The 13,493-nt window shown below is 49.1% G+C and overlaps 1 protein-coding gene across 1 annotated transcript in view; it reads right to left on the minus strand.

Annotated features, from left to right (window-relative positions):
* Positions 1-551: 551 nt before the first annotated feature.
* The window catches only part of LOC137428755 (uncharacterized), a 69,878-nt gene continuing 56,936 nt past the window's right edge, over positions 552-13,493 (minus strand). The window contains exons 16-18 of the mRNA XM_068118652.2: positions 4,954-4,999; positions 3,140-3,219; positions 552-2,961 (exon numbers count right to left, since the gene is read on the minus strand). Of these exons, the coding sequence (XP_067974753.2) occupies positions 2,764-2,961; positions 3,140-3,219; positions 4,954-4,999 (324 nt within the window). The 3' untranslated portion in view covers positions 552-2,763. The remainder of the gene's footprint in view (positions 2,962-3,139; positions 3,220-4,953; positions 5,000-13,493) is intronic.

Here is a 13,493-nt window from a genome sequence, read left to right on the forward strand (position 1 = left end):
ATCTCCAGGAGTAAAATAGGCTATTTAGTTTTCCCAATTTCAGCTTTGGTCTCCAGCATTCTCAGGTTTGGACTCCCGCATAACATTCGCGTTCGCATGACGTTCATTGTTCTCATTGCGACGATGTTGCTTTCCCGGGTGCCGCACAAACGGCTGCACCGATCGCTGCACAGCTGCACCGATCGGACTCGGTGACCTCGGACAACGACCTTTTATAAGGATACGGGTTGAATCCCCGCTTGAGAGAATTCCAACCCCCTCGCCGCCATCACGTCCGTCTCTCCAACTTACAATCCCATAAGATATGCGGACGACCAAAAACCAATATAAACATCATTCGTATATAAACATCATTAAAAGTAAATAATGACCTCGGCCAAAGTTCAAACGACATTTCATCTCTACATGAGAGAATTCCACATAGCTATTTGGGCGGTGTATATGCTAACAGATCGCTGTCTCCATCGATCTTGCCGAGGCCGTAACACCTATCGGCTCAAAATCCTTTTAACTGTTGATTTGGTAGTTTTTACAATGAAGGAAACATTAACAATGTTGTTAAAAGTTTATTTTGTAATTAATTTGTGATTGGAGATAAGTTGTTTGGAATAAAAAAAAGAGATATCGAGTTCAAGTGAATGACGACATGCCGTGATGGTTTCTACTTTCTGAACGTGAACTTCGCGGATCGTCATATGCAGATTCGCCACGGTCCCACGATTGATGTTTCTATACGTGAACATACCCGTTTGTTTGTGAACGGGTACGTTTTTCATGGAAGTCCCTCACGAACTTGCTGTCCATGTCTGACGTGCGACTGAAGGTGCTACAGGAATGTGGAATTTATTGGTTTCATGCTTTAGCATTCGCCGTATCTGCATTGCCTGTTTGCTTCTGGCCTCACGCGCGTAGCACGAGTATCTCCCTAGTAACTACAATGAAACATGAACCTACAATAACTACAATGAAACCTTAACCTACAATAACAACAATGAAACATTAACCTATGAAACGAAAATAATAATAAAATAAATTTAAAATTAAAATAATGGTGTGTATGATGATGACCACAAAATAAAACATCTCATTGTTGGAGGAAATTAGAGGGAAAAAAAACTGGCAAAGAGGAGAGAATGAGTGAAAAGAGGAGAAAAAAGGTGATTGGGATAGAGTAAGGGGTGAAGGAGGTGAAGAAAGAGGAAAAGGAAGGAGTGGAAGAAGAAGACTCCTTGGATGGTCTAACTCTAGTACTTTAGATCCATTAACAGGAACAAGCACGTGGTTCTTGAATGGTCTAGTTCTATTAGCAGGCACAAGCGAGTGGTTCATGGATGGTCGAGTTCCATTAGCAGGCACACGCGAGCGGTTCTTGGATGGTCTAGTTCCATTAGCAGGCACAAGCGAGCGGTTCTTGGATGGGCTAGTTCCATTAGCAGGCACAAGCGAGCGGTTCTGGAATGGTCTAGCTCCATTGGCAGGCACAAGCGAGCGGTTCTTGGATGGTCTAATTCCATTAGCAGCCACAAGCGAGTGGTTCATGGATGGTCTAGCTCCATTGGCAGGCACAAGCGAGCGGTTCTGGAATGGTCGAGTTCCATTGGCAGGCAGAAGCGAGCGGTTCGTGGATGGTCTAGTTCCATTAGCAGGCACAAGCGCGTGGTTCTTGAATGGTCTAGTTCCATTAGCCGGCACAAGCGAGCGGTTCTGGAATGGTCTAGTTCCATTAGCAGGCACAAGCGCACGGTTCTGGAATGGTCTAGTTCCATTAGCAGGCACAAGCGAGCGGTTCTGGAATGGTCTAGTTCCATTAGCAGGCACAAGCAAGCGGTTCTGGAATGGTCTAGTTCCATTAGCAGGCACAAGTGAGCGGTTCTGGAATGGTGTCGTTCCATTAGCAGGCACAAGCGCACGGTTCTTGGATGGTCTAGTTCCATTGGCAGGCACAAGCGAGTGGTTCTTGGATGGTATAGTTCCATTAGCAGGCACATGCGAGTGGTTCTTGGATGGTCCAGTTCCATTAGCAGGCACAAGCACCCGGTTCTGGAATGGTCGAGTTCCATTGGCAGGCACAAGCGAGTGGTTCTGGAATTGTCGAGTTCCATTGGCAGGCACAAGCGAGTGGTTCATGGATGGTCTAGTTCCATTGGCAGGCACAAGTGAGTGGTTCTTGAATGGTCTAGTTCCATTAGCAGGAACAAGCGCGTGGTTCATGGATGGTCTCGTTCCATTGGCAGGCACAAGCGAGTGGTTCCTGGATGGTCTAGCTCCATTGGCAGGCACAAGCGAGTGGTTCTTGGGTGGTCTAGCTCCATTGGCAGGCACAAGTGAGCGGTTCTTGAATGGTCTAGTTCCATTAGCAGGCACAAGCGAGCGGTTCATGGATGGTCTAGTTCCATTGGCAGGCACAAGCGAGTGGTTCTTGAATGGTCTAGTTCCATTGGCAGGCACAAGCAAGTGGTTCATCGATGGTCTAGTTCCATTAGCAGGAACAAGTGCGTGGTTCATGGATGGTCTCGTTCCATTGGCAGGCACAAGCGAGCGGTTCTTGGATGGTCTAGCTCTATTGACAGGCACAAGCGAGTGGTTCTTGGATGGTCTAGCTCCATTGGCAGGCACAAGCGAGCGGTTCTTGGATGGTCTAGCTCCATTGGCATGCACAAGCGCATGGTTATGGATGGTCTAGTTCCATTAGCAGGCACAAGCGAGCGGTTCTTGGATGGTCTAGCTCCATTGGCAGGCACAAGCGAGGGGTTATTGGATGGTCTAGCTCCATTGGCAGGCACAAGCGAGGGGTTCTTGGATGCCAACTCTGGTCCACGTTCCATTGGTACAGCGCAGGGTCACCTGACGCCATGCCAGGCCCACGTCCCGACAACATTTACAGAAGCGGGCCACCATGGCCGTCCCAGAGTTGAAGATGCTCGCCGAGGGACACCTTCCGTCACAGGAGGCCACTCGTTCCTGGTGTCACGTGCAACCCATGAGTCGCGGACCTTGGCCTCCTAACCAAGATGTCCTACAGGCTGCGACAATTATGTAAACCGCCCTAAGACAACTACATCTACACAAAATTAGGGACACACAGACGGGTGGACGTACTGAGCGGTAAGTGGTGTTGATGAGTGGTGTCGGTACTTACGGGCACGGGGCTGCGACAATCGTGCTTGTTGAAGGTCATCTTCACCATGACTCTCTGGCACAGCTGTGCACCTTGTTCACCTACACACACACACACGCACACACTTTTCACACCAAGCACTTGCGAACCTCAACACACAATTGCATTTACAAGGTCAACAAGTTCATAAGGTGAATATTTGTATCAATTTCTTGGTGTGTGGGTCTCCATTTAAGGGTACCTCACACCAAAAAATGGTTTTTACGGACGTCCACGGATGTTCTTTCTATGGCAGCGTTGCGATTTTTTGAGCAAAATCCTGAACACCCGGGAGAGGATTTTTCTTGACCGTGACCGATTCACAGCGGTTTAGTACGGACTGCTACGGCTTCGTTGCGGATATACACGGCGGAGATACGGTGCCTCTACGTTTGCTTGCGGTCCTTGCGGTTCCTTGCGGTTCCTTACGGTTCCCGGCCCAGAATATAAAAACGGGGGCCCCCCCGCTCTCCCCTCATTCTGCTGCTGACTTCCAAGGGGGCAAGACCTATCCAGGAGAGCCATGGATGGAGCACCCGCTGCCCAGAGAGTCCAAGGAGAGGGAGAATCCTTGCGGATGGTTAAGATGGCCTTACGGAGTCTTACGGTGGTGTTACGGCAGTTGCGGAAGCGTTGAGGACGCGTTGAGGAAGCATTGCGGTCTAGATTTCCGTAGCACTGCCGTAATTGTCTTACGAGAGTTTTGGTCTGGACCAAAACTCTCGTAAGAAATTACGACCCCTCCCGGACGCTTAAGGATCCATACGAATGCTCCAGGAAGCGTTGAGGATGTCCCAGGTGCCACAAGGAATGCTCCCAGTTGTGCACGATTTTTTCACCGCAACGCCGCCGTAAACGTCGTAACGACCCCGTAAAGCCGGTGTGAGGGGGGTTTTACCCATCTACTTCCATATCTAGGGTGTCTCTGATTGTAAACACCCATTATAATCACCAACCAAATCAAGAACATTGCCTGCATTAAGGTCTACATGAACCCCTTGCATCCACGAAGGTCTTCATGAACCCCTTGCATCCATGAAGGTCTTCATGGACCGTTTGCATCCATGAAGGTCTTCGTGGACCCCTTTACATCCATGAAGGTCTTTGTAAACCCTTTGCATCAATGAAGGTCTTCATGGACCCCTTGGATCCATTAAGGTCTTCATGGACCATTTGCATCCATGAAGGACTTAATGGACCCCTTGGATCCATTCGGGTCATCATGGACCATTTGCATTCATGAAGGTCTTCATGGACCCCATTCACCAGAATGTTATTAAACATCTTAGGCACAGCAGGCCGTTTGGCTCATCAAGTCTGTGGTCCACTCCCCAGATAAACGTAACAGGGAATTTGGCCAGGGAACCGGCTCACAATGGCCTACTCCTTATGAAAAGCTCTTCTACGAGCCTTGACTATGTATAGAAAAAAGTGTGGGAATTTAAACATCTAAATGCAGACAGGATAGCCAGCTTAACATTCTCATTTGAAGGACTGTATGCTGACCCGTCATTAAAAAGTAATAATTTGTAATGAAATCGGACCTCCTACGGAATCGAACCTGGAGTGAGCTCAATAAGCTATTCCGAAGAATGTTTATTCGATTGACTTCTGGGACATTCTGATCACGGGACAGTTTGAGGATTTCCATGGGTTTTGTTTGTGGGTATCCCGGATCCACACGTGGGGTCTTCATCTTCTTGGTCCAGCTTGGGCTATTATTGTCGTGTTCTTCATAACATTTACGGACTATGACGTGTGTGGCCCAGTGCAAGGGCGTCTGTATTCTCACATACATGTCTTACAGCAGCTGTTCATAAAAGCACGGACAACTCCTCCAGCCTGTGAACAAGGACACACAGTGGAACGCACCAAGTTACTCAGACCCTGATTTCCACGGATTGGAGGTCATCACACAACAAAACATCATGTCTTAACATCGGGTGAAGCTCATGGTTTCAATAATTTAACTTTAAATTGAAGTTATGATGTAATATATAGTATTCAATCGACGAGATGTTGTAAACATAAAAGTCACAAAATCTAACAACTGAGATTCCATTCTGGCCCAGTTCCAGTAGAGAGCAATACATCTTGGAGAAGACGATGTCCTCAGAGGGGAGAATGTCCTCAGAGGGGAGAAAGTCCTCAGAGGGGAGAATGTCCTCAGAGGGGAGAAAGTCCTCAGAGGGTGGAATGTCCTCAGAGGGGAGAATGTCCTCAGAGGGTGGAATGTCCTCAGAGGGGAGAATGTCCTCAGAGGGGAGAATGTCCTCAGAGGGGAGAATGTCCTCAGAGGGGAGAATGTCCTCAGAGGGTGGAATGTCCTCAGAGGGGAGAATGTCCTCAGAGGGGAGAATGTCCTCAGAGGGGAGAATGTCCTCAGAGGGGAGAATGTCCTCAGAGGGGAGAATGTCCTCAGAGGGGAGAAAGTCCTCAGAGGGTGGAATGTCCTCAGAGGGGAGAATGTCCTCAGAGGGTGGAATGTCCTCAGAGGGGAGAATGTCCTCAGAGGGGAGAATGTCCTCAGAGGGGAGAATGTCCTCAGAGGGGAGAATGTCCTCAGAGGGGAGAATGTCCTCAGAGGGGAGAATGTCCTCAGAGGGGAGAATGTCCTCAGAGGGGAGAAAGTCCTCAGAGGGTGAAATGTCCTCAGAGGGGAGAATGTCCTCAGAGGGGAGAATGTCCTCAGAGGGGAGAATGTCCTCAGAGGGGAGAATGTCCTCAGAGGGGAGAATGTCCTCAGAGGGGAGAAAGTCCTCAGAGGGGAGAATGTCCTCAGAGGGGAGAATGTCCTCAGAGGGGAGAATGTCCTCAGAGGGGAGAATGTCCTCAGAGGGGAGAATGTCCTCAGAGGGGAGAATGTCCTCAGAGGGGAGAATGTCCTCAGAGGGGAGAATGTCCACAGAGGGGAGAATGTCCTCAGAGGGGAGAATGTCCTCAGAGGGGAGAATGTCCTCAGAGGGGAGAATGTCCTCAGAGGGGAGAATGTCCTCAGAGGGGACAATGTCCTCAGAGGGGAGAATGTCCTCAGAAGGTGGAATGTCCTCAGACGGGAGAATGTCCTCAGAGGGGAGAATGTCCTCAGAGGGGAGAATATCCTCAGAGGGGAGAATGTCCTCAGAGGGGAGAATGTCCTCAGAGGGTGGAATGTCCTTAGAGGGGAGAATGTCCTCAGAGGGGACAATGTCCTCAGAGGGGAGAATGTCCTCAGAGGGGAGAATGTCCTCAGAGGGGAGAATGTCCTCAGAGGGGAGAATGTCCTCAGAGGGGAGAATGTCCTCAGAGGGGAGAATGTCCTCAGAGGGGAGAATGTCCTCAGAGGGGAGAATGTCCTCAGAGGGTGGAATGTCCTCAGAGGGGAGAATGTCCTCAGAGGGGAGAATGTCCTCAGGAGGGTGGAATGTCCTCAGAGGGGAGATTGTCCTCAGAGGGGAGAATGTCCTCAGAGGGGACAATGTCCTCAGAGGGGAGAATGTCCTCAGAGGGGAGAATGTCCACAGAGGGGAGAATGTCCTCAGAGGGGAGAATGTCCTCAGAGGGGAGAATGTCCTCAGAGGGGAGAATGTCCTCAGAGGGTAGAATGTCCTCAGAGGGTAGAATGTCCTCAGAGGGGAGAATGTCCTCAGAGGGGAGAATGTCCTCAGAGGGGAGAATGTCCTCAGAGGGTGGAATGTCCTCAGAGGGGAGAATGTCCTCAGAGGGGAGAATGTCCTCAGAGGGTGGAATGTCCTCAGAGGGGACAATGTCCTCAGAGGGGAGAATGTCCTCAGAGAGGAGAATGTCCTCAGAGGGGAGAATGTCCTCAGAGGGGAGAATGTCCTCAGAGGGGAGAATGTCCTCAGAGGGGAGAATGTCCTCAGAGGGGAGAATGTCCTCAGAGGGGAGAATGTCCTCAGAGGGGAGAATGTCCTCAGAGGGGAGAATGTCCTCATAGGGGACAATGTCCTCAGACAGGAGGATACCGTCGGTCGGGAGAATGTCCTCAGTTGGGAGAATGTCCTCGCTCGGGATGATGTCACCAGATAGGAGGATGTCCTCAGAGGGGAGAATGTCCTCAGAGGGGAGAATGTCCTCAGAGGGGAGAATGTCCTCAGAGGGGAGAATGTCCTCAGAGGGGAGAATGTCCTCAGAGGGGACATTGTCCTCAGAGGGGAGAATGTCCTCATAGGGGACAATGTCCTCAGACAGGAGGATACCGTCGGTCGGGAGAATGTCCTCAGTTGGGAGAATGTCCTCGCTCGGGATGATGTCACCAGATAGGAGGATGTCCTCAGAGGGGAGAATGTCCTCAGAGGGGAGAATGTCCTCAGAGGGGACAATGTCCGCAGACAGGAGGATACCGTGGGTCGGGAGAATGTCCTCAGTCGGGAGAATGTCCTCAGTCGGGAGAATGTCTTCAGAGGGGTCGATGTCCTCGGTTTGGAGAATGTTCTCAGTCAAAAGAATGTCCTTGGCCGGGAGAATGTCCTCGGTCGGGAGAATGTCCTCGGAGGCGACGATGTCCTCGCTCAGGAGAATGTCCTCTTGCGGGACATTAAAATCTGGCCATCTCAAATACCTTACAAACGTTCAATATCCCATCAAATGTTTTCCAAGCACAGGCCTTTAAGCTAGTACCATGGTAAAAGATTTTCTGTACCAGTGTGACTACCTGCCTTATTAGCACCATTTATGGCCTGTGTGTTAACCACAGATGAGGCTTCAATGGCAAGTCTTCAAAGGGAGACGACATGACATCAGATCCTCATCCACACAGCTCCTTTACCATTTTTTTTTTTGTATACGAGATCGAGGCTCGTGTAAGAGCTAATATTAATCACAAAAAACATAAACGGACACATAAAACATACAATAAAGGGAGCAGGAGACAAGATGGGGAGAGAGAGAGGGAAGCACAATTACAACAGCAGAGAACAGGGAGATCGGGAGATCTGTGGGAGGGAGAGGGGTTGGGGGGAGGAGGCAGGGGAAGGGAGGAGGAGTGGGAGAGGTAAGAACAAATGGACACTGCTTGGACTTCAAGTAAAGAAGTCGGTATTTCAAAAAAGTGGATCTGCTGTGAATTAACAGGGGTAGAAAAGATCAAGGTTTTGGATGGTGGAAGATAAGAGATGGTGCTGAACACCTGTTTTAAAGACTTGGAGGGAGGAGTGGGATTGAAGAGAGTGAGGGAGTATGTTCCAGAGGCGGGAGTAAAGAGGAATGAAAGAGTGAAGGTGAGCAGAAAGTTTTGATTTTGGCAGTTTCACCAGAAGAGGGTTGCAGGCAGATATTGTACGACCTGAAGGAATATTTGGGGGACAGAGCACAGAGAGAGCTGGGGGAGCTAGGCCGGAGAGGAGTCGGCAGAAGACAGAAAGACCACCAACCTGCCTGCGGTGAGTGAGTGAAAGGCCCTCAGAATCAGCTTCATCGCGGGAGATTCCAATGATTCTGAAAGCTTTGGTTTCAACAGCGTGAAGCCGAGCTAGGAGTGAGGCAGGAGCACCAGCCCAGAGGGGAGAGCAGTATTCCATTGAGCTGCGGATGAAAGCCTTGTATGTGGTGAGGAGCTCAGGTGTGCCAAGGAAGGACTTCCCACGACGGAGGATGCCCAGTCGGCAACTAGCTTTGGAGGCCAGCTTGGAAATGTGGTTTTCCCAGGAAGGATCATGGCAGATCGTGAGATCTAAAAGCATGAGTGACGCAACGTCTTGGAGAGGATTGTTGAGAAAGTAGATGGGAGGGTTGTCCAGTCGGTCTTTTTAGAGAGACATTGTGAGAGTGTGAGATTTGTCAGGATTGAAAGACATGTTCTACTTGTTTGACCAGTCTGTGATTTTGTCCAGGTCTGCAGAGTGAGGAGGCTGCAGACTGCCGATCTGAGGGAGGAGGTATGGGGCGGCAGAGAGTGGAGTCATCAGCAAATGGATAGAGAGGATTTCCCAGAGAGTCGGAGAGATCATTGATAAAGACCAGAAAAAGCACATGGCCCAGAACCCTGCCTTGGGGAACTCCAGCCTGAACAGGTATGGGAGATGAGAGAAAACCATTCAGGGCCACATGTTGGCTCTGACCAGAGAGGAAGTCCGCAATCCATGCGTGGAGATTTCCATGGATACCATAGGAGGAGAGTTTGGTGAGCAGAGCGGGGTGCCAGACCGTATCGAAGGCACCTGATATGTCAAGGGAGACAGCTCTGATTTCCTGTTTGGCATTGAGGACCTCCATCCATTGTTGAGACAGCAGAAGCAGCATGTTCAGACTAGAATGACCTGGTTTGAAACCAAATTGATGATCAGAGATCAAGCCATTGGAGAAGAGGAAAGATTTGATATCCAAAGCAATGATGGATTCCATGACTTTGCTGATAATTGGGAGCAGGCTGATTGGTCTGTAGTTGCAAGGATCTCTTTTTGCAGCTTTTATGTAAAGCGGTGATGTTTGCTGATTTCCAAGATGCTGGCAGATGACCTTGAGCAAAAGAGAGGGTGAAAAGAACAGAGAGAAGGTGTGAAAGAGCGGTACAGCAGGCTTTTAGGACCTGTGGGCTGATGCCGTCAGGTCCAGTTGCAGAATCAGAGTCGAGGTTTGACAGAAACTTCTCCACCTTGTCGGGAGAGAAGGACACAGAGTCCAGGAGCAGCTGCGTTCGACTGGGTAAGGTGGGTACAGAGAGAGACGGGTTTTGGACACAAGATTGAGAGGCAAACACAGAGTTGAGGCATTCAGCTTTTTCATGTGCGGTGTCAGCTGTGTAGCCATTTGAGGTAATGGAGGGGGAACAAACACCAGAAACAGATTTGACCAGACGCCACCAGGATTTGGAGGAGGGAGACAGGTTTGAGAGTTCAGTCTTGAGAGTGGAGAGATATTGTTTCTTGACTCTCCTGAGGGTAGACACACACTTGTTCCGGGCTTTGTGAAAGGAACGGAGATTGCCTTCCGTTGGATTTGCTTTCCATGAGGAGAAGGCAAGTTGTTTCAGGGCAACTGTCTCCACAAGATTCAGTGTACCAATGTACCATGGATGGGAGGAAGGGTATGACAACTGAAGACGAGATGTGAGTGAGAGAGAGAGAGAGACAGAGAGACAGAGAGCAGAGAGAGAGAGAGAGAGAGAGAGAGAGAGAGAGAGAGAGACAGAGAGAGAGACAGAGAGAGAGACAGAGAGAGAGACAGAGAGAGAGAGACAGAGAGACAGAGAGACAGAGAGACAGAGAGAGAGACAGAGAGACAGAGAGAGAGACAGAGAGAGAGACAGAGACAGAGACAGAGACAGAGACAGAGAGAGAGAGAGAGAGAGAGAGAGAGAGAGAGAGAGAGAGAGAGAGAGAGAGAACCATTTACTTTGGAAGAAATCGCAGGATGAGTTGATGTCAGAGGCAGTAGAGATGGGAGACCAGTCCAGATGATTGATGGCTGCTTGAAGACCGCACCAGTTGGCCTGAGTGAAATGCCAGACTCGTCGGCACTGAGGAGGCTCTCTGAGAATGGCCAGAGAGTTGTCCACTTTAACAAGGAAATGATCAGATGAACCGATTGGAGCAGAAGAAGAACAGCAGACATTTGCAGGGAAGTTAGTCATAATCAAGTCTAGAAGAGAATATGCTCCGTTGACTGAGATCCGGGTTGGGAAATTGACAGATTGTGTCAGTCCCAGTTGGTCACAGAAGTCCTTTGCTGAAGAGCCATGGCTGGTGTGAGAGGTACCCACACCCAGCCAGCTGGCATGATGACAGTTGAAATCACCACATATGAGGAAGAGAGAGTTGGGATGAGTGGATAGAAGTTGTCCCATGTTATCAGACAGCGATATGTCGATGGAGTCATCACTGTTTGGTGGACGGTACAGCACACATATGAACAAAAGGTGGGAGCGGAGGGGAAGCCGTAGTCAGAGGTACTCCTGGGAGTGAGGTGGCGAGAAGGCAGTGCAAGGAGAGTGAGGAAGGGAGTTTTTGATAAAGATAGCAACCTCACCTCCAAGGCGAGGCTCTGGTCTATCATACCGGAGGAGGGAGTAACGAGGAAGAGAAATTAAGGAATCAGAGACATCCTGAAGGATGAAAGTTTCTGTTAAGTTCATCAAGTCTGGTTTGTCAGAAGCAACCTGAATGGAGAGGTCAATCAGGTTTGAGTGAAGGCCCCGGATGTTTGAGGTCCATACCGTTAAGGAAGAGGAAGGGGGAGCATCGGATACAGGACAGGGGAGGGGAGGAATAGGGCAATATGAAGAAGAGGAGGAGGAGGAGGAGGAGGTCGGGAGAGATGTTGATGGTGTGTCTGAGATTTCAGAAGTGCTGGGAGTAAGGGAAGGATGAGGAGGACAAAAGGTTTGATGGTGATTGGATGAGGCACAGTAAGGTGTTGTTTGAGGGGGGAGAGGTTGGAGGAGATGGAGGTAAGAGTTGGAGGGAGAGGAAGCGGGGAGGAGGACGATTTGAGGAGGAGGGGTGAGAGGGGAGAATTGGAGAAAAATGGAGGGTGGGGAGATTTAAAGGGGAGGTGGGAAGGGGGAGTTTTGAAGGGGAGGGGTGAGGGGGGAATTTAGGAGGGGAGGAGTGAGGAGGGAGTTTGGGAGGGGAGGGGTGAGGGGGTAATTTGAAGTGGAGGGGTTAGTGGGGAGTTTAGGAGGGAAGGGGTGAGGGGGTAGTTTAGGAGGGGAGGAGTGAGGGGGAGTTTAGGAGGGGAGGGGCGAGGGGAGAGTTTAGGAGGGGGGGGGGGGTAAGGGGGGTTAGGAGGGGAGGGGAAAGGGGGGAGATTTGAATGGGAGGGGTGAGGGTGGAGTTTAGGAGGGGAGGGGTGAGTTTGCATTTTAGAAAGTGTTGGACGATTGATGGAAAACGAACATTTATTGCAAAATTAGTTTCTTGTGATTTTCGAGTCAGAGATCCGTTTGAAAACGTTGGAGGAGGGGTGGAATGCAGGTGAGTTAAGGGAATGTAGAAACGAAGAACTATAAGAGATTGAATTTTTATTTGAATTGAAGAGATTTGGTGAGCATATCGAAGACAACCTTTTAAAGAAGAAGAAGAAAAGTGTGTTCTAATATACAACAGAATACAACACTGTAGGGGAATGTTTAAACATTTTAAAAACGAAACCGTGAAAACTATCTGGGCAAATTCCCTAAACGAGGGCATGAAGGATTCCTAAGGGGGAGGAAGGATTCCAGAACAGGTTCAGAAGCAGGAACAGAAGAATAGGAGATTGACAGCCAGGTGAGCAGACAACGAAGCAACAGGGAGGTGTATAAACAATTGTTAGTACGAGAGGAGGGGCCTACTTTTAAAATTCTTCGTTAATATATATATATTTGAAGGTTAGGTGAAAGTGGATCAGAAGAAGAAGGAGAAAAGCTGAAGGAGTATGGTGAAAACTACAGACTTGGCATTTAATATGGAATATTTTTTTTGTGGGGGTGAACTTACTTTTCAAGATGTCTTAGAACAAAAAGTTCATTGGAATTATGTTGAAATTATTCTAGATTTTGTTAATGTGACCTTTAAAAGAAACAAAAACCACATTTGACATTTCGAAACAAATAAATTGATCCTTGAAAGTGATGTAAACTGATATCGCACTCAATTCATGGACAGTACTGTGTTAAACTTCTGTACGTTTTCCAGAAGTATCTCTTTATTTTGCACATTAGCCAAATTTTTTTTAAACAAAAACAAAAGTTAAATTACGACTGGGATTATGGACAGTAAAATTACAGTTCATTCACTTCGTGTAACCCCCACGAGCATTCAGGAGAGCACGTACACGTTGAGGCATGCTGTTCACGAGATTTGCCAAGGTTTGGACAGGAATCGCTTGCCATGCAGTGACAATAGCCTGCTACAATTCACGCACAGAGGTCGGCTGCTGGTCCAAGTGGTCGATTTGACGCGTTAATTCTGCCCACAAGTTCATTATCGGATTCATATCCAGGGACAAGGCAGGCCACTCCATATGCTCTACACCACGGTCAGCAAGAAAGTGTTGGATCATGCGAGCACGATGAGGCCGTGCATTGTCATCTTGGAAGACAAAGTTTCCTCGAAAGGCTGCACGAGAAAATCGAAGCAATGTTTCTTCCAGAATGGCCCTGTACTTGAACTGGTTCAGGTTTCCATTCAGAACAACCAGGTCAGTTTTGCCCCCTGCATGAAAAGCAGCCCAAACGGTCACCCCACCACCTCCAGCTTGGACTCTTGGCACTATACAATCTTTGTTGTAGGCTTCATGCACTTGTCTGCGCACTCGGACGTGGCCATCTTGACGATAGACCAGAAATCTAGACTCGTCACTGAAGATCACGTGATTCCAGTGTCCTGACTGCCATTGACGGTGCTCTCTGGCCCAC

The sequence above is a fragment of the Myxine glutinosa genome, chromosome 5 (assembly GCF_964187855.1).
Source record: "Myxine glutinosa chromosome 5, kmMyxGlut1.1, whole genome shotgun sequence".
Classification (NCBI taxonomy): Eukaryota; Metazoa; Chordata; class Myxini; order Myxiniformes; family Myxinidae; genus Myxine; species Myxine glutinosa.